The 23,128-nt window shown below is 36.8% G+C and overlaps 1 protein-coding gene across 1 annotated transcript in view; it reads left to right on the forward strand.

Annotated features, from left to right (window-relative positions):
• The first annotated feature begins 4,089 nt into the window (after nucleotides 1-4,089).
• PIK3C3 (phosphatidylinositol 3-kinase catalytic subunit type 3) overlaps nucleotides 4,090-23,128 on the forward strand; it is a 135,110-nt gene continuing 116,071 nt past the window's right edge. The window contains exons 1-4 of the mRNA XM_025997039.2: nucleotides 4,090-4,315; nucleotides 8,106-8,294; nucleotides 11,853-11,996; nucleotides 19,349-19,478. Of these exons, the coding sequence (XP_025852824.2) occupies nucleotides 4,248-4,315; nucleotides 8,106-8,294; nucleotides 11,853-11,996; nucleotides 19,349-19,478 (531 nt within the window). The 5' untranslated portion in view covers nucleotides 4,090-4,247. The remainder of the gene's footprint in view (nucleotides 4,316-8,105; nucleotides 8,295-11,852; nucleotides 11,997-19,348; nucleotides 19,479-23,128) is intronic.

Below are 23,128 nucleotides of genomic sequence, written 5' to 3' on the forward strand. Positions count from 1 at the left end.
ACTAATTAAATAAAATAATATACATGAGGTAGCCTAACCTATTATCTGACGTATAGTAGGTTTTCTACTATAATATAGGTTAACTACTATATAGTAGTGCTAATTTCTTCCCTACTTTGCTTATACAATATCTTCCCTGTGTCACGAACTGAAGTAGGATGCAGTGCTAAATAAAATATATGTACAACTCTTCCCTTGTAGAGCTTGTAGCCTAGTGGGGCTTAGAATACAGCCATTAACCAAATTAGTATGATAGAAACTCTTGAAAATGCTGTGAAAGATGAATACAAAGAGGGATAGATTTTTGAGTGAGATAACTTAATCAGTGTTTTCTGAGGAAGAGGAGGTCAGGAGATTTCTCTCTGAGGACACCAGTTTAGGCTTGCAGTGCAAAGACCTAACAGAAGTTCCTTTGGCAAGGGTGGGATCCATGCTTCCAGTATCCAGCATGATTTTGTAAAAGCCCAGAGTTGATGGGAATTAAATTTAAAAAATCTTGTTTTCTATATATTTTATTTATTTAAAGGGGTTGGGAACCACATGAATGAGTACGAGGGAAAGGGAGAGAGAGAATCTCAAGCAGACTCTGCATCCAGTGCAGAGCCCAACATGGGGGCTTGACCCCACAACCCCGAGATCTCCACCCAAGCCAAAACCAAGAGTCAGACTTTCAACCAACTGAGCCACTCAGGCGTCCCCAAAATCTTTTAAGATCTTGACTCAAAAGACAATCAATCAGATTTTCTCACACTGTTTTTCAGTTCTCCTTTCCAAGATCTGCATAAGAGATCACTCTTAGATTGAGTGAGAGAGGTGAAGAGACACAGAGTTCCCCCCACAACAATGTTCCTTGGGCTTGATCTAATCATAGTTTCTAGGGGAGATAGGACATTATTGCTCTTTTATAGCTGAGATTCTTCACAGGGATATCATTCACTACAAGTTTTCTTTTCTCAATTGTAACACAGAAAGAGGAGCTTTTTCTATTACATAATAGAAATATTACAAAAAAATAGAAATATTACAAAGGAGCACACATGCAAGATATGTGTTTATTATTTTCCAGAATACCTCATGTTTGTTTGTTTGTTTCCCCTTTAGTATCTGATAGAAATTACCTTCTTGAATAGAACTACTTAGGCCTTAGTTCCTGCTCAGGATCACTAGCCGACTTTCTCAAGCCCATCGTTTCTCACACTGTAACTTGCTAACAGGCCAAGAGTCTTGGCTTATGAGGTAGGAGTTTTCAAGTTTCCTGACACTATTTGCTCTATCATGTAATTAGGTTCTAAAACACCTGGAGTTAATGGCACTTTTTTTTTTTTTAAACTGGGGAAAAGGTAATAACGAAGTGATTTTAATCTCATATCATAGTCATTTCTTTCTTGATAAAAGTTTAATAACATATGGTTCCTTTTTTTTTTAAGCTACAAGTCCAATTTTTTTATTACAAGCAAAAGGGAAGAAATAGGGTGACAGGAACTGACAGAAACATACCTAAGTCCTGGTCAACTCAAAGGAATTAAGAGTCATTAAAATCTGTTGTTTGAATAATTAAACATGAGATCAAAAAGGATAGCAAAAGAAATGCAAAATCCAAACTGTAACTGCAGAGGTAAATTAAATATAGGCTCTAGTAGCTATGAAGTAGCCAACCACACAAAGAAAAATACCTATGCATAAAAAATATTTCCCTACAGACAGGCAGTAGGCAGTGATCTATAGAATGGTGGATTCTTGAAATACAAATTGTGTTCCATAATATAAGTATTATATTTACGAGTTGTGGAAGATCACATGGGAAAAATAAATCATGCTTTTCCTTTCAGAGTTTGATGCCTAAGGCTTCCATTTCCTGTATGAATATGGCCTTGCCAACTGGATTGTGATATGCAGATCTACGAACCAACATCTTCCTGATTCAAGGTTGGTCTGGAAAAGACACTGCCAGTTTTGGTTTCTGTGGCCTTTATCATGCTTCCATGACCTACCAAAATCCTCCTCCTTCTTCTTTGTTGTTGTTATTGTTGTTTCATTAATGTTGTTAACAATTACAGTCTCTAAAATTTCCTATAATAAGTTTTGATGCAATTTTTCTTGATGATTATTTTTAAAAGGTTAATATAGGTCTATCCTGGATTCTATAGATGAATACCTTAGAACTAAGAACTGACACTTCATTTTTATGCCTTTATCTGTGTTGTGTTTGTAACTGGGTTGGGATCAGTTAGTATTACTTTAAGATATACCTAAGATAGACTTAAGACCAAAAAAATGCTTTGGGGGGGCCAAGGAAAGGCCAAATTGCATTATGGTTCTTATGCTCATGAAGTTTCATGGGAATTTGAATAAAAAAGGAGGCAAGAACATTGTATTGCTGTGTTGTATATATACAGCAGTATAGACATGCTGAATTTCAAAGAACCAGTCCTGTAAGAGGAGTCAATGTATGTTGTGGGTAATAGATTCAGCAAAAAGACTATGTATTATATTAAGGTTGCTAATTTGAAGTTTTTAGTATTTAAATTTTTTAAAGATTTTATTTATTTATTCATAGAGACAGAGAGAGAGAGAGAGAGACAAGCAGAGGGAGAACAGGCCCCATGCAGGGAGCCTGATGTGGGACTCCATCCCAGGTCTCCAGATCAGGCCCTGGGCTGAAGGCAGCACTAAATGGCTGAGCCACCGGGGCTGCCCCTAGTATTTAATTTGTAAATTAAAAAAATTTTGTAAGACTTATAAATTACATATATGTATGTATATTTATGGAGTTCTATGCATTAAATAATATTATAATAAAAGTAATTGAAGGCAGCACTGGGATCCGAGAGTCTTTCCTTCACAAACTCATTATTTTATTCAATTTTGATAAACCTGTTTTACATTAAACTTCACACTCATTGCTGGAATTATCCCACAAAGGACCTTGTAACTATTTGTTTTACTGTTAGTTCTGATGACTGGAAAGTCTAATTTTGCTGATATTACATTTTCTGTAAGTTCCAACCATTGGTATTATATTTAAGAATGTATCATTTGTTTTCTTTTTTTGTGGGAACTTTAAGTTGTAGGATAATAACTATCATGTTTTTTCCATAGTCTTGCTTTCACAAATATTTTTGAGAACTTACTTAGGCCATGTTTTGCCTTTACAGCTTAAACAGTTACACTCCTTCTAAGCTTTCTTTAAAACATCCCCCCCCTCCATTGCTCTAATTTATACAAACTCTAGCTATGATGTCACAATATGGCACTTAAAAATAAACAGTCAAAATGGAGAATTTTATTCAATCTCACCAATAATAAAAATAGGAATTATTAAACTCAACAATGTATTGAACACTAATGGGGGCAGATACAGAAATAAGTGGCACACTATTCTTGCCTTCCAAGTGTTTTGAATCTAGTTGGAAACAAAGATTACAAGTTTAGATAATATTAAATATTATAAAAATATCAGACGATTCAGAAAACAGTTCTTGATCATTACTGGATCAAGTAACATCATTACTGGATGTTTCTGGGTTCTAACTAGGGTTGTCTTGAAAGCTACACTGGGTCTGAGTATTACCAGAGGTAAACATGTACCAAATACTTTGCCCAAAGTAGCAAAAATATCGGTGGGGCCAAACTGGAACCCAGGTTTCTTTGTCCTTTGCCTGGTCCTTTCTCCACTCTTTGAAGCACAAAGAGGAAATCTTTGCTTGAGATAGCAAATTAGTGATTAAGTCTGCAATCTTAAAATAATAAACAAACAAACAAACAAATAGATCTGCAATCTACAGAAAGGGCACTGGAAATAAAACTTGGCAAAATTCTAATTCTTGGGTAATCGCTCTCTGTTTAGACTGCAACCAGTGAAGTTTGCTAACGTTCTTTTTGAGTTGAATTTCCTTTTGATTTTAGGAACAGCTCAAGCTCACACGACAGCTTTTCTAAAAAAAAAAAAAAAAAAAAAGTTCTGTTAAGACAAGAAGAACACAGGAAGTCTGGAATGTAACCAGATACACTGTACTTCCGGAATTCCACCCTTAAGCAAGCCGGTGGGCTCCTTCTGCACATGCGCAGAAGGGAAAGTTGGGCGGGGATTTCCGCTGCGATGGGTCGCGCTCCGGGCAGGGATTGGTGGCGCCGGGTGTGAGAGGCGGAACCGGAAGCGCCCGTGTTGTGGAGCGCAGCCTGATCGCTCCCGGCGTCTTTCCAGCGCCTCGCTTCTCGCTGTTGGTGCTGTCTTTGCGGGGGGCGCCATGGGGGAAGCGGAGAAGTTTCACTACATCTACAGTTGTGACCTGGACATCAACGTGCAGCTTAAGATGTAAGAGAGTCGGGACAGTGACTGGGATTGCTGAGGCTTGCGGACGCTGAGGCTGGGCCCTGTGGGCTGGTGGGGAGAAGATGGCTATCAGCCTGCGGGCCGTCCTGGGGGCCGTCCTGGGGGCGGCGGGGGCGGCGGGGGCGGCGCCGGGGAAGCGGAGCAGAACTGCAGCCTCGAGCGGCGCCTCGTGAGGGGAGGGAGGGGGCTAGGCCTCTGGGAGAAGGGTGGCGGGAGGAATATGCCCTCAGGTCCTACCGTGTTCTACTTTCTTGGAAGCATTTTTCTGTCGAGAGCAGCCATTTGAGGGTTTTTGCATTTTACAGAGGAAGAAGTCTAGTCTCAGTAAAGTCGTCCTCCCTCCGGTAAGAGTTGGAAGATGTTTAGAACGGGGCTGGCAGGTGGAATGGAGGCTACGGAAATTATGGAGAGAGAGAGAGAGAGAGAGAGAGACACAGGCAAATCTTGTAGTTGAGAACCGGATGAGCACCTGGGTACAGCGTTGGAAGCGCGGGAGGTGGTAGAGCTGCGGTTGAGCCTTTGGACCGCCTGCCATTGTTTAGCCTGGAAGTTGGGAGTCAGTCAAAGATGAGGGTGCCAGTGGCAGAGGGGCCGGCAGATGCGAGAAAAGGGCCTTTGCAGAAAACTCTTGGAGCATCACAGTGGAAGTAAAGGCCAGGGGGCATGACAGCCAAGTAACAACACGAATCATTACATCGACAAATAAATCATCCCTCTGTTTACTGGAGAACAGTGTTTACCGGGTACTCACTTTCTACAGTAAGCAGCGAAGGCTGGCTTGAGGTGAGATTGATGGAACCGATACCCGGTATGGGTAGGACTGCACTGGAAATCATGTCCGTTTTAAGTCAGCCTCACAGAAATATTTTCACACGTGAAAGCGATCACAGATTACGAACCATATCGTCATTTACAGTATGTTCAGTGGCTAGTCACCTAACGTGCCTCTGACAAAGGGCCTCGTTCATGCAGTGAATACGTTTTCTCAGTTGTCAAATGCACCTTTGAAGGATTGTTTTTATCTTCAGGAGTTACTGTCTTCAGACTCTTTAATATTTTACTCTCCATTTTGTGGTGGTAGTAAAACTAATATTTCAGCAACCAAACCTTTTGTAAAATGATTTGCGCACCCATTTCAGGGAATTTCTGGAGCACGTGGCGCTGGATGCCTATACAGGACCGTATTGCTGTCATTTGCTACGCGGTTTTCTTTCAGGCTCATTCCTCTCAGTGTTTCTTGGATATATGAATGATTTTTTTTTTTTTTTTTTTTTGGTGAGACTTTCAAACCTTAGAAGGAAAGAAGAAAAGTAAAAAACACTGGTCTGTCATTAACAGACACCACATATTGGGTATTTTGAGGAAAAGATAAAAGCATAAATTAGAATTTGACAAAATTCAGTACTAACCATCTTTTAGCTTCTGAGACTCCCATTGTTGATCGTTGCGGGGTGGGGGGTGGGGCAGGAAGTATCAATTTAGAATAGTATAATGAGACAATATTTGATTTATTCTCCCCAGGCTTTTAGTTCATTACGACATTTTTAATAACCAGTTGTACTTTGATGTCTCTTTTCTTAGTACTGTAATCGGATATCAAAGTGCTCACAAAACGGTCATTTTGGATGTGCCAAAGCACTTTAAAAGCAGCTTGTCTGGGCAGCCTGGGTGGCCCAGTGGTTTAGCACCTGCCTCCAGCCCAGGGCGTGATCCTGGAGACCTGGGATCGAGTCCCACGTCGGGCTCCATGCATGGAGCCTGCTTCTCTCTGTACTGTGTCTCTGCCTCTCTCTCTCTCTCATGAATGGATAAATAAAATCATTAAAAAAAAAAAAAAACAGCTTGTCTGAGACTGGCACATTATTGACTTGGCTTCTGACTGATTTCGCGGATTTTTTGCATCATTCATCAAGTTGGTTAAGACAGGAAACTTTGAATTCTGCACACACGCCTCTCTTACCTTTTCTGTTTAATCATTCACAAATTGTCTTGAATCTGCCTTCATCGTATCTTTGATTCATGCCCCCTTTTTGCCCGCAACCCTAGCCATAGTCTACCTTTTTCCTTTTTAATGTAGACTGAACTTGCTTTTAGCCTCTCCTTGCATTATGTTCTTATACTCCTGTCAAAAACAAATCTGATTACATTACTCTCACTTCAGATAATTTATTTAACAGATTTTCGAGTGTTTGCTTTGTGTCAGGCACTGTGCTGAATATGGTAGCTGCCTGGTTTCATTTTCTACCTACTTTGCATTCTCTGGCTTCTTCACCCCATGCACTTTATGCTTTAGCTATACCAAACTTAGTTTCCCAGACCTACCTTCTTGCTTCTTGCATTTGTATATGGTGTTCTTTTCCTCTGGGATGACTCCCTACCTTTTTGGCTCTCATCTCCCATATATTATTGGGCCCATTTCAGGCATCTATCTGGAATACTAAGCTCTTGTTCCCAAGCAAGTTTATGTGCTTCTGAGACTTTTTAGTATGTTTTTCTGTATGTAGTAGGAAGGACATTGGCTTTAGCCTCTTCTTTTTTTTTTTTTTTTTAATAGATTTTATTAATTTATTTGAGAGAGTGAGAGGATGTGCATGCATAAGCAGGAAGAGGGGCAGAAGGAGAAGGAGAAACAGACTCTCCCTGAACAGAGAGCCAGACATGGGGCGCGATCGTAGGACCCTGGGATCAGGTCCTGAGCTGAAGGCAGATGTCTAACCAACTGAACCACCCAGGCTCCCCACTTTGGCCTCTTTTGCCCTGTTTTTTTTTTTATTCATGAGAGACCTGGGGGGGGGGGGGAGGGCAGAGAGAGAGAGAGGCAGAGACACAGTCAGAGGGAGAAGCAGGCTCCATGCAGGGAGCCCGACGTGGTACTCCATCCCGGGTCTCCAAGATCAGGCCCTGGGCTGAAGGCGGCACTAAACCACTGAGCCACCCAGGGCTGTCCTTGCCCTGGTTTTTATTCTCGGTTCTGTTACTTTGTTGTCTTGAATAATAAGCTTGATTGTTGAGTCTCTGGTTCATTTCTTATAAAGTGAGAAAATGGTGAAAAGTAATAAATAAAGAGTATGTAAAATGCCTGGCACACAAAAAAAAATAAAAAATAAAAAAATAAAAAAAATAAAAAAAATGCCTGGCACAATATTTGACATAATCTTGATGTCCAAGCAACGTTGTTACTATTTTCTAATGTTTTGCACATATCTTTTATGATTTACAACGTTGTATTTTTTAAGGTAAAGAACTGATCAGATAGCATATCTACATACTTTGAAACAAACAAATTTTTTCAAACAAAATTTGAAAAAGTAATAAAAGAATATTCAGTTAAAAGTAAGTGGAAGCACAGATTTAACATTTTTTTGTAACACTGTATTGTTTCTCTCATCCTTCATTTTTGAGCCTCTGTGCCCAGTACAGTGAATGTTTGTTGAATGAATACATGAATAAGTGCTCAGCTTGAAATTAATAAAGGGAAACTAAGGCCTGGAAAACTGATGATGTCTAGAAGATAGATCAAGGGTTGGTGACAGGATTTAAAATTAAGTAGAAGCCTAAAATAGAGAAATAATGTTAGTGAAGATTGGAATGATATTAGGTATGTTGGGATTTTAAGAGACCTTTATTAGATGTAAAAGTGACTTTAATTTTATATACAAGAGAATGTTGAGGTAGCAGAAGGTTACTGTGATACAACCATAAACTATTCTTAGTATTTGTTGTGTATGTGCCTAAAAAATATGTCTAAATATTATTGTTCTTATACTTCCAGAGGAAGTTTGGAAGGGAAGAGAGAACAGAAGAGTTATAAAGCCGTTCTAGAAGACCCAATGTTGAAGTTTTCAGGACTGTATCAAGAGACATGCTCTGACCTTTATGTTACTTGTCAAGTTTTTGCAGAAGGGAAGCCTCTGGCCTTGCCAGTGAGAACATCCTACAAAGCATTTAGTACAAGATGGAAGTAAGTTGTTGTCTTGCATGCAATGGGTTCCAGATTGTTCTCCCATTTATTTAAAGGTGTTGCAAGTGTGATTTGGTAGGGACTACAGAGGAAATTTAAAAAATTATATTTAATACTTATAAGCATTGATCCAAGAGTTTCAAGCAGTAACCTACTCGGGTGGAAAATAGTATTATATATATTAGTATTATAAGTGCAATTTAAGTAGAAGTGAATTTATGTTTTCAGTATATTGACGTATTTTTATAAGAATTTGATTCACAAACTGACTGAAACCAAATATAACACATAATGTCTTTACATTTTCTGCCACTCTATGCCCTGAACACATGCCCTGGATAATCTGAAGTGTCATCCAACTTGATGTTTGGTGCTCAGATTTGATGAGATCTCTCAGACACAGATAGATATATCTGTTGTCATCTGTTCTGATCAGATTTTTATTATTCTAAATATGAAACTAACTTTTTTTTTTTTTAAGTTTGTGGCTTATTGAGCATGGTATATTAGCAAACCATTGTTGAGATGCAAGATAAATATAATGAACATGAAGTTCCTGTTTTTTTCAGAACACTCTTGTGGGTTCTGATTTTAAAGTCTTGTCTTTTCTTATTTGATAGATTATGTGGTACAGTTTCATTGTTCCTTCAGTGAGTGTTATTCAGCACCCTGGAGGCTCAATGCAGGTCATGTGCCTCTTAAGGAAGGAACTTATGCCCACAGTGTTAACGAAGATAAGATGTGACCAAATAGCCTACCAGGTTGTGTGTTGCAGGTACAGCCCTGTGTTTACCAAGTGTGGTCTAGTCGTCTGAAAAGGGTTTTTCAGAGAGCAGAAGCCTGAGCTCTAGTGATATGGCTAATTCAAAACCAACTACTATTTTAGTGATGTAATTTCTTTAGTAGTCTTATTGTAGATAGCTATAAACACATACAAACACGCCCAAGTATGTATAGGTATATACTTGATATTTTGGAAAATTTCGAACCTTGTAAATGTAGAGAGAATAATATAATGAACTTTCGAGGCCCTGTTCCTAGCTTTGATAATTACTAACTAAAAGCCAATCGTATTTCATCCATATCCACAGTTATTTTGAAGCAGATTCCAAATATTATATCATTTTAACTGTATTTCTATATATTACTTTTTTAAAGAAAACTATTGTTCCATAATAAATCTAAAACAATGGACCAGGATTCCTTAATTGTATCAGGTTTTTAAAGTAGAATCAGGAAATTTGTAGAAACCTGAAATTGTATACAGAATTTTGTATCTTGTGCATTTTTACAGGGACAACTCAAAGTTTTTATTAGATTTTTTTGAAGTGGCTTGTGACTTCAAAAAAAAAAAAAAAAGACCTAAAACTACGAATTTAGGTCTAGATAGTCAACATTTATGATTTCCACTTTTCTTGGTAAGGGAAATTGCATAGTGGTTTTGTTCTACGCCTTGGCAATAAAGAAAACTAGAGAAAAAGCAAATTCCCAGTTATGGGGGGAGGAGGGCAAAGAGAGAGGGAGAAGCAGACTCTCCTCTGAGAAGGGAGCCCAACTTGGGGCTCTATCCTAGGACCATTGGGATTATGACCTGAGCTGAAGGCAGATGCTTAACCAACTGAGCCACTGGGGCCAGGTGGATTTAGTTTTAAGCTTATTGAGGACAGGGTGGAAGGAATGATGCACGGGGAGGGACAGAACAAAATGGTGTTCAGAAGTCACAGCTTTCTGGTGTCTGATTGGATCTTTACATAATTTCTAGAATCTCTAGGGTAGTTTTGAAACTATTTTGTAGCTACAGATTCATTTTCTTCAAAAGAACTCTTCTACAAAAGTCTGGTATAAAACAAGTTAAAGTGTAGTTGCTTTGATTTTAAAAAGGTGTAGGAGCATGGTTTTGGATGGCAAAAGATTTGAGGCAGATGATTGCTTGTTCATAAGCATTGTCTTCTAGTCAGAGGGCAGAATATAGAGGTAAGAATTTTCATAGAGGTAAGAATTTTCTAGTTCATTTTGGATATTGTTGCTGATTTTTCTAACTTTAGCTTGTGTTAAATGATACCTGGTTTTTTCCTTGTCACAAGATGCTGCTGCTTAGTATTTACCTTTTTAATCTGGCCCACTGTATGGATAATAATTATTAAATAAATTCATTTATTTTCTCAAGCTTATCTGTAGTGGAGAATGGCTCTTTTGAACATACAATTTTTTTTTTTTTAAGAATTTCATAGAAGAGGGGGATCCCTCCTTGGCTCAGTGGTTTAGCTCCGCCTTTGCCCAGAGTGTGATCCTGGAGTCCTGGGATCGAGTCCTGCATCAGGCTCCCTGCACGGAGCCTGCTTCTCCCTCAGCCTATGTCTGTGCCTCTTTCTCTCTCTTTCTGTGTCTCACATGAATAAATAAATAAAATCTTTAAAAAAAAAATTCACAGAAGAAAAGGATTTAATGACTTCGATTCGCATTTATTGGTAGTTGTGTCTAATTTTCCTATAGGTCCTTGAATTTTTATGGTGGGTGTAAATAATTTGTCCTTTAAGTTTTTGAAAATACTGTTCAACTTCTTACCAGTGCAGATGTATTTGACCTAGACTGGGATATGCCCCTTTGATAGTAGTAATTTTGAGTAAACAGAATAATTTTGAGTAAACACAGAGAAGTAATTCTGTGCATCTTCTGGGTATTGCTTTGTGTATTGTGTGCATAGTTCTCTTTTGGGATTTTAAAAGCCATCTGTTGTTTAAGGGAGTTGAAATTATCAAATAGATTCAGTACGAAGTTTGAATGCAGAAGAAAAATTGCAGAGATGAATAGAGAATTTAAAAGAGCTGTGTTGTCATGACTAAATGATTAAGAATGAACATTCCTTAGTGAAATCATATACACAGCTATGCTTTAGAAGCATAAAAAACTGATAGTTAAGAATTATCAGTATTAATGAAATAACTCGAAGAACAGAAGAGTCTCATGTTAAAAATTGTTACGTGTCTGTCCAAGGCAGTCTGCTAACATCCTCATGTTGTGAAGGTAGTGTATAGACTACTTTGACCTCTTTTAAAAGGTTTTGGTGGTTGTTTTCTACTTTGTTGAGGTAATGTTGTATGTTATAGAATGATATTATCCCTAGCAGAATTTTGAGTCATTCTGAGTTTTTTTCTCCTCATAATATAAAACTGTATTTTGGAGAATGCTTATAGATAATCACAGTTTGGTTCAAAACAAGTTTGGTTCTGATAGGTTTGTGTTTTCCCAGATTTCTATTAGCCATTATTACATTCCTTGTGTCTTAGTGATACTGTCTGAATTTCTTGATTAAAGAATTTACCAGTGTTAATTTTTTTCATGTGTTCTGTATTTAAACTTGAAGTTTCCTACATCAGAATTGAGGTAAGTGCCACATTTTTTATAGTATTAACCTAATCTTTTGGAACATTTTCTTTGCACATATCTTCTATGGTTTGTTGATTTAAAAAGGGAGTTTACACACACACACGCGCGCGCGCGCGCGTACACACATTCTGTTTCTTTAGTGTTATGTTTATGTTGACTTTATTTCCATAGCTGGAATGAATGGCTGAAACTGCCTGTAAAGTACCCTGACCTGCCCAGGAATGCCCAGGTGGCCCTCACTATATGGGACGTGTATGGACCAGGGAAGGCAGTGCCTGTGGGAGGAACAACAGTTTCACTCTTTGGAAAATATGGGTAAGCATTCTCATTTTCTCTATAGGAGTGTTGGGACAGCTTTTCTTTTTGGGAGAGTTTTAGTGGTTTATATACAGTCTGGTTCTCTATGTCGTAGGTAGTGAACACCTGTTTGGTACATATGATTCCTTCATTCTTGAGACTGAATTTGACATGTATTTCCTACAGGGTATGCAGATAGATTAATTAAGAAACTTACTGTTAGTGATTGGTAATGTGATTTCTATTTGAAAATAGTCATTAGAAATTAGAATCTTGCTAGAAAAAGAGGCTATTTGGTGTATACTGTAACTTCATTGTTAATAGAATTTTTTTGCTTTCTCCAAATAGTGAGAGGACAATAGTGGGGTTAAAAAGCACAAATTTGTTAATAACGATAATGATTATAATAGAAAAGTTGTCAACTCAGTTTTTAAAAATTTACAGATAATAGAAGCTAATTTTGAAAGAAACAAAAGCATGATCTTGCAGGGTATTTTTTCTCTTTTTCTCCTGGAACAGAGGATCAATACCTTTAGAGAATTGGTGATATTTTATTATTCTTTCCTATGTTTATTAATAGGAGTTTTCCTCTGAAGAACATGGTCTTTCATCAGGTATTGTGTTACCTTGGTAATACAGTTCATATAGGAAAGGTAGAGGAATGTTCAGTTTTTTCCTCCTTTACCAATGTTAAGAATGAGTTGGTGTCTTGGTAACTTGCATATTTGATGATGGATTTTTTTTTTCTTTTTCTTGTAGGTTTTGTCAGGAACTTTTAGTCTTAAATATTTTTGAAATGTTTCAATTAATTGCTGTCTTTATGGAATGCTCAAAAATTCCCATTTTTGTTCAGTAAGAGTCCCTTCAAGTTGATCCCAGGTTTTTTTTTTTTTTTTTTTTGACAGTATTCCAATTGTCATTAGTAGCCACTTTGCTTTTTGGTAGACGAGCTATTTCAGGCTCGTTTGGCAATTTTCCACCCCAGAATTCAAATCTCTAAAAGAGGCCCTAGTTCTTTGCAGTGTGTAATGGTAGAGAATGTAATCTAGGTATTATCAAATTTATTAATTTTTGTCCATTTTAAAGTTGGAAATGTTTTTGCTTGAATTAATTTTTACATCATTAAATGTAAATGAAGATGATCTTGTTCTGATATGTTCATTTACCATTTGTGTATATGTTCTGTGAATTGCTTTTTAATGTCCTTTGTGTACATTTCTTTCAAAAATTGAAATACAATTCATATGCCATAAAATTCTGTTTTTTTATGTGTGTTATCATTTTTCTTATTAATGTATAGGGGGTCTTTGTAGATTAATGAAATTAGCCTTTTGCATGTTATATCTTACAAGTACTATTTTTCCTGTTTGACTTTTTAAATATTAGTATATATTTATATCTTTGCTTCCTATTCATACATCTTAAATTATGTTGAATTGATCAGCTCTTATTTTTTTGGTCTGTGAATTTAATGTTTTAATAAGCCGTTTTCTTTTTTCGTTTTTAAAAACATTTCTTCTTATGATTTTAATCCTTTACATTTAAGCACTTGATTCATCTAAAATCACTTTTGTGAGGGGCATCTGGGTACTGAGCTCAGTGCAGAGTCTGCTTGAGATTCTCTCTCCCTCTGCCCCTCCGGCTTATGCTTTTGCTTGCTCACTCTAAAATCAATCAGTCAATCTTTAAAATCACTTATATGAAAGGAGTGATGTATTGGGAATCAACTTAAAAAAACCGAACAAATGGTGAGTGATTTGTCTTAACACTATTTATTAAATTAGCCATTGTTTCCAAATATTTTGAAATAGTACTCTTATATATTCAGTTCATCATATATTGAAGTCTAAGAGAAACAGTGTAGTACATGATATGGTGGTGGTTAGGGACACAAGATGTAGAACTAGGTTATATGTGTCCACATGCTGACTCATTTAATATCTGTGTACCATTAGGCAAGTTATTTAGTCTCCTTAGGCCTCAGTTTCCTCATCTGTAAAATGATATAACAATAATATTTATCTCACAGAATGATTTATGATGATAAACACATAGTTAATGAGTATTCAGTAAATATTAGCTATCATTTTTTTCTGAGCTGTTCTGTTTTGAATACTATTATAAAATATTTTAATACTAGATAGGGATGATCTTTCTTATTTGCCTTCCTTTTATAATTTTTCTCAATATTCTATTTTGTTAGATAAATTTTATTATTTCCTCAAATAAAAATACTCATTGTTATTTTGTTAGGAAATCGTATTGAATTACGTATGTTAATTCAGGAGAGAATTGATACCTTTGTACTGTTGAATTTTTCCATTCAGGAATAGTGTGTGTCAGAAAGGCTTCAACTCATGAATAAAACCTAGATGTAATTTCATTTAGAATAGCTTGGTTGCTTAGTAATATCAAGGTATTTTAGTTTAATGTAACTATTAATGAGGGTATTTTAATGTAACTATTAGGTATTTATTATTGAAATACATGCAAGAGCAAATTTAGACATAGTCTGACACATTAGATATAATTTGGGTAAAATAGCATGTTATAGTAGAATAGACATATGAAGTCAGTATTGTTCCTTTTCCAGAATGTTTATTCCTTTTTACTTTATGAGAGTGGGGTTTGCTAGCTACACAGAAGAAAAATGGGAAGAGTTTATTAGTCTTACTATGTAGTTAGTGGTTAGGTGTTCTTGAGGACAATCAGACCTCTTGGTTTTTCCTTTTGGCCTCATTATACATGATTTACCTTCTGGAATAATCAGCTGAAGGGTCTCTCAAAAGTACCTCTTTTAGTACACCTATGCATTTTAGATGACCTTAGGGTATAGTTTCAGGAGACACTCTGACTAGATGGTGTGAGACAGCTGACATTTCCACCAAAGTGCAGTGAAATGAACTGCCTAAAGCCAGACAAACTCTTTCTCAGATTAATATATGTGACTCAGTTTGACTTGACTTTTGGCAAGGTTTTGAAAAGTATATGAAGTCAGTAATAATCACCCTATGAACAAGAAGCACCTGGTAAGCTCACCAGACAAGCATCTTCCTGTGTTCTCATTAATTTGGTAGGAGTGTGATGGGGCCCAAGTGATTTTTTAGTAAGCATCCTGAGTGATTCTCCAGACCTATGGATCACAGTTTTCAAAAACACTGTATTAGCCTTTTCATAGTAGTCTACTTGTAGGACTTAGGCTTGCAGTTGTTTTCAAAGTTTCTTCCTTGACTTCATCCTGTTGCTCATTAATTTGTATTTCTGTATGAATCCCAGTAAAAGACAAAATACTTTACTTTCCATTCAAACCGTGCTGGAAATGTGCCTGAAAGATAAGTCAGTAGTATTTGTTCTACTTTATAAAGTAATTAAACCCCAGGTATTTCCAGTGAAGGTAGTAGCAGTAAGCAGAAGTTAAATTTCAATTCATTTTTTTTTTTTACTATTAAGTAAATTAAGACTTTGAAGTTTGGAGAGTCATCTGTTTCTCTTAACTGGACAATAGGTCTTGCTGTCCTTCAATGTCCTGAGCACATGAGATGTTGGATGCAAATGAAACATGTTGAAGGGATGCGTAGGTGGCTAAGCAGTTGAGCATCTGCCTTTGGCTCAGGGCGTGATCCTGGGGTCTGGGATCGAGTCCCACATCAGGCTCCTTACGGGGAGCCTGCTTCTCCCTTTGTCTATGTCTCTGCCTCTCTCTCTCTTTCCCTCTCTCTCTCTCTCTCTATGTCTCTTATGAATAAATCTTAAAAAAAAAAAAAACATGTTGGAGAGCAGTTCTGATTCTGTGACATTCTCTTGCTTAGAGCAGGGTTTCTCAAATAGGAATTGTTGACCTACTGCTTTCAGACTTCCTGCCTTATCTCCATACTAGGTGCACTCTTATGTACTTGATTTTTTATTTGAACCAGCTCACTTCTTTTTTTTTTTAACTAAAATTTAGTTTAAAACAAAAACTTAGTATCCCTAATATACATGAAAAACAAGTATTATTTAATATTGATGGGTTATGATAAAAATAAATACGAGAATAACTATGTTATTAGGTTTTAGAAATTGAAGGAAAAAAAAACTGCAGTGAAATATAAATGATAGAAAATGTATTTGAAAGTCCTTCTTTAATTAGAATTGTTCTTTTTGTGCCTCGTCAGATATGCAGCTCACCATCGCTTAATTGAAGGTAAAAGATAAGGTTTTACATCAATATTTTCTTTGTTAGTCAGTCCAAATTTTACGTGGTTGTATGTCAGTTAGCCAGATGATAACATCAGGTTTAATAGAGGTTTCTGAATACTTTGAACAGTGGGGAAGGTATACAGAAAAGCTGGATCCCTTGTTCCTGGTCCCTCTGGGCTGACCCTGAGGGACCTTTATACTTAAGAAAAAAGCATAAAAAACTTTATGACATTAAAATAACTCCTTTTTCTTTGTGTATTGGGAGTCCTTTCCTTGAGGGTGAAGTGAGTCGCGGTGGATACAAGCCCCAAAATTCCCCAGCATGGTACTGGACTTTGTGTGCAGCTTTTGGTACTGCTGCTCTGCATGCAGCCATTCAGGATGTCCCACTTGTACTGCTGGCTCACAGCTGCTTCTCCACATGCTGCTGCTGATATTCAGGGGGAGAGAGAAACATCAGTCTTCAGGCTGTCCTTAGCAGGGAGCCTGTGCAAATTTTCTTCCACTGACCATTAAAAATCATATTACATGCCTCCACACTTTTTGTGACCTAGGGATATCGTGCTTAAGACTGTGGTTTCTTCAGATGTTTCTTGAACAGTGATGTAACCCCAGCTGCTCCCCCACCTTTTTCCCTAAATAGTAGCGGTGTGGACTTAAGAGTTTTTAAAAAGTGGTCCTTAGAGTGTGAAATAGTTGTCTTACAGTATTGAGAATCTTGTGATTAACAACTCTTGTAGTTGCTAATGTCTGTTTTGTATACTTGAGTCCATGTGAAGCAGTGCTTCTTGGAGTATAATTAATAATTGAAAGACCGATCTCTTAAGATACAGCTAGAATAACTAATTGTCTTCATTTTGAAAGTTTAGCTGTGAGATTTCTAAGTAGCGTAAGGATGGATTGGTCATTAGGTTGAATTGGCAAAGAACCATGGGCAAGCTGCAGACTTTTCTTGCAGATGTTTTTCCAAGTGTGAATTTGGAAATCAAGGCAGTGGCTGCTGTAGTGGCTTGGCACTGGGAGTGGGAGCACCGGCAGCAGCTGTTGCTGGGCCTCTGCTGGAGTCTGAAGGAGATCCTGCTATGCTGTTTCTTTTGTCTTGCCTGTTTGGCTTAATTTCCCAAGTGGACACAATGCTCTGAGCATCTTCTGGCTTGCCACTTGGAGGCTGTGTAACTCTCTGCAAAGGTTCCATTAGTGTCAAAAGAAAGTAATATGTTCACTTGATCATTTGAGTCACTTGGCATCACCCCTACCCTCCACATCCTGTATCTTTAAATCTTCTTTCCAGATCCATCCCAAGGCACCTAAATCATTTAGTAAACTGACTTCTCGCCAAATGTACTTATTTTTGATTTAGTTACATTCAGCCAGTCACAGTATTCACTGGGGGATGCAGAGGTAGAGAGAAAGAAGGCAGGCCTTCTGCTTCTCAAGGTACGTTTAAGGATATTCCTCTAAAGTGGCACTACTGCTTCACTGTACCCAGTTTTCTAGAGATTAAACAGATATACTTGATGTTGAATCTGTACCTGAGTTGAAAGAAAGTGAACTTTATAAAAGGCTTGCATGTGTTTTTTTGTAATGTAACATTTTTTTGATCTTCAATATGATAAATAAATATTGAGAGCTTTGATTTTCCCCAGCCTGTTGGAGTAATTTTTCATTGGGCCTCTAAGGTAAGCTTTTGCAGACATGGTTGCTAAATACTACCTGTTTATTGCCAGCCTTAGAGACCTTATAAAAGTATGGTTATACCTTAACCTTATTGTGCTCATAAGCTTGTAGTGATCACTTATCCTTCCCATTCTAATTGTTTATGGCATCATTGCTTATATACATTACATAATCAGTGAAAATCCTCTATTAGGAAAATCTGTGAAGAAATTTTCCATTAGTCAGAACATGATAGTAATGGTTTAAAATTTTATGTAAATTTTTTACAGTTAAAAATACCATATTAATGTATCAAACATGTACCTTATTTAAAAAATTATTAAATATGAGAGTGTGCAAAATGCTCTGGACTTGCCTACTCACCTACACACACTTCCCGTCTTATTCTTACCACTGCACTTAGTAGCTTGCTTTTTGAGCTTTGGGAGGATGCTCTTTGAATAGAATTTATATTTGAAAGGTCTTGTTTAAAAAAAAAAACAAAAACAGAGAACAGTAATAGAAGAACAGAAGAACATCTCTAATCTCAGAAGAACATCTTTGTGAGTAAAAAAAAAAAAAGAACACTCAGACACTTAGCAGTAGCATATCTAAAAAGTTGTCTAAGGCTCCTTTACGAGTTTGCTCAACCTTTACTTAGATCTTCTTGGTAGCTTTTTGAAGGAAATTTGACAGTCAACAGTCATACAGTTTTTCACTTTAAAACAAGATCTCCATGCTCAGACTGAATTTTGACCATATGTTAAGTCTCTGATTTGTAGACATCGGAACTTTTTCTTACATGAATCTGTAATCATATTCTGTGTTAGACATATCTCTTGTGCTAAAGAAGAGAGGAGAGAAATCAGCCTACAGTGGTGAAAGGATAATAGTAGCTAACATTTATTGAATACTTACTATGTTGCAGGTTATTCCAAGTACTTTTTACTTCTGTGAGTCTATGTAATTTTTTTAACAACTCTGTGAGATGCAGTTACTCTTTATAATCTTATTTTATAGATGAGAAAACTGAGACATACAGGTTAGGTAGTTTACCCAAGGTCACATGGTTAATGGATGATGGCATAGCTGGGATTCAGATCTCAGCATTTTGACTTTACAGACTACTATGCTGAATTGTGACTTACAGGGAGAGTTACGTAATTATTTAAATTTTGGTTTCAGTCATTGTAAATGTTACATTCTTTCATTGGGTAGGAATTTGGTCTCTATTATTTCTAAGGTCTCCACTGAAGTGATGAAGTATGTGTGGTCCATTACTGAACTTTCTGTTTCTACTCTGCCTTTAGAATTTCTGTAATAGTTCTGTGTAGAGGAGTAAAGAATGACATGTAAAAAACTGTTACATGGATTTTAGTTGCTTAGTTAATTGCTTTACAACCCACTGGAGGCTTCAAGCTTGGCAAGAGAGTCATGCATTTTCCTATGTGGAATTCTCTGTGTTTGGGAACCTAAATGTCCTGTGAAGAACTGCATTAATTTACATCTACCCTGAACATTCTCTTTTCACCTAGCATGTTTCGCCAAGGGATGCACGACTTGAAAGTCTGGCCTAATGTAGAAGCAGATGGATCAGAACCCACAAAAACTCCTGGTAGAACAAGCAGTACTCTTTCAGAAGATCAGATGAGCCGCCTTGCCAAGGTAAAAAACTATTGGAACAGGTGGAAAGCTCTGAGTGATGTCTGTTGTAGTATAAATTGACATTATGGTTTCAGTCAGATTATTTTCTGATTTAAATTTAATTTTTTAATAATCATTTTATTGGAATAATAATTCATATACCATAAGATGCACTCTTGGAAAGTGGGTAGTTAAGTGATTTTTTTAGTGAATTTACTAAAAGTTAAATTGTATATTCATGCCACTCTTTAATTTTTGAACATTTTTACCAAAAATGTCACCATACACTCACCTGTTAGTGGTAGTCCTCATTCCTTCTGCTCTCTAGCTCCTGGCAACTATTAATTTTCTTTCTATCTCTGTGGATTTTCCTATTCTGGACATTTCATACAAATGGAATTATTCAATATATGGCCTTTTGTAACTCAGATTTGAAAATATAGAGCTTTTGGTGATATTTTCAAGATGACCATCTACCTTTTTTGTTGACATAGTCTTAAAGATCAAATATTACATCTAGAGATTCTTAATGTTGCTTGGAAGTAAAGATTCCTTATGTTATTACCTCGTCTAAATTATTCTCACACTTCCCTCACCTCTTTTTTTGTAAGCAGATTGAATTGTTACCTTTTTATTGTTTTATGGGCACTTGGGTGGCTCAGTCCATTAAGCATCTGCCTTCGGTTCAGGTCATGATCCCAGGGTCCTGTATGAGGCTTGTATGGGGCTCCCTACTTCTCCCTTTCCCTCTCCCTCTGCCTGCTGTTCCCCTTGCTTGTGCTCTCTTTCTGTCAAATAAATAAATAAAATAATAAAAAAAAAAGAAAATTGTCTTAATGTATTGTTTTCATCTAGAAAAAATACCAGGTTCAATTCTGGGCTTAAATCACAACGATATAACTTATTTTGTGAGTATTTGTTCACAAAGCACTATGTTAGATACTGTTTAAAGATCCTTTTACAATTCTTCTAAAACACTCTCTTTTAATTCTTACATGTAAATTTTCTTTGCAATTCATTTATATGAATGATTTTTTAATGTCTGAAGAAAGTTTTGATGCCAAGCATTTTATACCTTACTGCATCAACCTATAATATGGAAGAAATGTTAATTATAAAGAATAAGTACTTGAATTGGCTTGGCTTGTTCTTCAACATAAAATTCTTGTTGCCTCTTTCATTCTGTATCTTTTTGTATTGCTCTTTTATGGAAAAATGATATCATAGTTTAATTTTCATTTAATTTTCAATACAGCTACTCTTTCTGAGATTTGTTTACATTCTTACATGGAATATAGGAAAGTTCTCAAGCTTTTCATGTGTGTATTTTCTAAGGGTTTATCTTAGTGATGAACTTTATGCTACTCTGTGACTTTTACAAGTTCTAGAAATCTTACCAGAAGCTGCTCATTTATAGCCTGTGGGTCACAAAAGGTTAAATCTCAAATGGAGGAATAGTGTAGCGTGTATTGAAAAAGTAAAGCTCTTAATTTTTTTTTTTCAGATAGCACTATGGTTCATATTATGGATAGAATTCCAAATTTGAGGGATAATAGGCAGAAGCAAGAAATAAGCTGTATAGTTAATTATATAGTTCATCTACTTTGGTTCTCTTTTAAACAAATTATTTATGCTTCCTTCATATATTCCTAATTTTTTCCCCATTTATTTTTGATGGAAACATTTTTATAACAACTGACTATGCCATTTTTCAGACATCAGTACGTACAGAATTAGAATTTATTTGAAATGGACTTCTGGATTTTTAAGGTAGCATGCTGTTAGGCATTTCTCTCTCTCTCTCTCTCTCTCTCTTTTTTTTTTTTTTGCATTTCTCATTTTTATCTTTGAAAATTATGGTAGGAAAAAAGATACGACTTGATCAATTTTATGGTCGAAACAATAACTCCTTTTAGAGTTTTTTGGATTCATATTTATTCTTTTGGTTATTAGTGCACATTTGGAGCCCTAGAAATGATGTCTAAGCATATGCAGAGCTAAATGAGGTGTTGGGAAGAAGCTTTCTTAACATGTTTGTTAATTGGTAAGAATCATCTGCAGTCTCAATTCTTTTTTTTTTTTTTTTTTTTAAGATTTTATTTATTTCTTCATGAGAGACACACAGAGAGAGAGGCAGAGACACAGGCAGAGGGAGAAGCATGCTCCATGCAGGGAGCCCAATGTGGGGCTCGATCCCGGGACTCCAGGATCATGCCCTGGGCCGAAGGCAGACACTCAAACGCTGAGCCACCCAGGCGTCTCCACAGTCTCAATTCTTTATATAAATTGAAGAGTATGCAAGTTGGGTACCAATTTTTTAAGTGGTGTTAAAATTTATATGTTGTCTGTATTCTCCAGAGTAGTTAACAGTTTTCAAATAAGCCTGTTCATTAATTTATAAATCTTTAAAATGAGAATACAAAGTATTCTCTCTCTCTCTCTCTTTCTCAATGAATAAATAAATAAAATCTTTTAAAAAATAAAAATAAAAAATAAAGATTTTATTTATTTATTCATGAGAGACACAGAGAGGCAGAGACACAGGTAGAGGGAGAAGCAGGCTCCTTGCAGGGAGCCTGACGTGGGATTTGATCCCGGGTCTCCAGGATCATGCCCTGGGCTGAAGGCAGGTGCTTAACTGCTGAGCCACCCAGGGATCCCAAAATCTTAAAAAAGAAAAAAACAAAACAAATTACTTTCTTACATGGAAAAATACAACATGTTTGTAACATTGTTGAAGGAACTGCTCCCCCTTTTATGTCAGCTCTCTTTCTGGGCACTTTGAATTGATGTGCTTCATTCTTTTCTGTGTAGCAATTGGTCATATTGTTTGAGGTTTCACAACCCATTGTATCCCTGCTGCTGTGGAGGAAGAATGCTTTTAAAAATGATGTCTTAGGTTTGATGAAATTGGAAGCTTGGGCACCTGGAAACACTTTTCAGTGGGAAGAGCACTGTAGTATGAGTGAGAGACTTGGCCATCCCACTGACTCACAGAAAATAGTTTCTGAGCTTGTGAAGTCAGAAGTTTAGAATGGATAATTGCTGAGGTCCTGTATCACCATTCATATCCTGTTATTTTCAAAGTACTGAAATAGTGGGGCATTGGGGTGGCTTAGTCGATTAGGCCTCCTGCTCTTGCTTTCGGTTCAGTTCATGATTGTGGGGTCCTGGGTTCAAGCCCTGTGTTGGGCTCTGTGCTCAGTGGCAAGTCTGCCTGAAGATTCTCTCTCTCCCTCTGTTCCACCCCCCCACTGGTGTGCACTCTCTCTCTCTCATATAAGTAAATCTTTTTAAAAAAAGTATTAAAATAGCAAATAATCAGGATTATTTATCTACCTGGATTTTATAGTTATCATCTTAGTAGAGAATAAACATGTGATCTGTTTGCAGCTGTGAATGTGCTGTGTTTGTGTCATTCCTTTCTTTCTGTGGTCTGTATGCCTAGAGTATTCAGGACTGCCTAATGAGAGTGATGTGGCTCTGCTCTTTGATTTGGTTTTTGTTGTTTGATTAGTACCTGCTTCTTTAGTTCAGGTTTTCAGACTGGCTTCCTGAGTATGTTTCCCTTGCCTTGTATCAGAGAAAGTGCACTTTGATACTTGTTATGTCTGAACTTAACACTATACTTCCATATTTGTTTTGTTGTTAAAATTGTGCCACAGTAGCTC

The sequence above is a fragment of the Vulpes vulpes genome, chromosome 13 (assembly GCF_048418805.1).
Source record: "Vulpes vulpes isolate BD-2025 chromosome 13, VulVul3, whole genome shotgun sequence".
Taxonomy (NCBI): Eukaryota; Metazoa; Chordata; class Mammalia; order Carnivora; family Canidae; genus Vulpes; species Vulpes vulpes.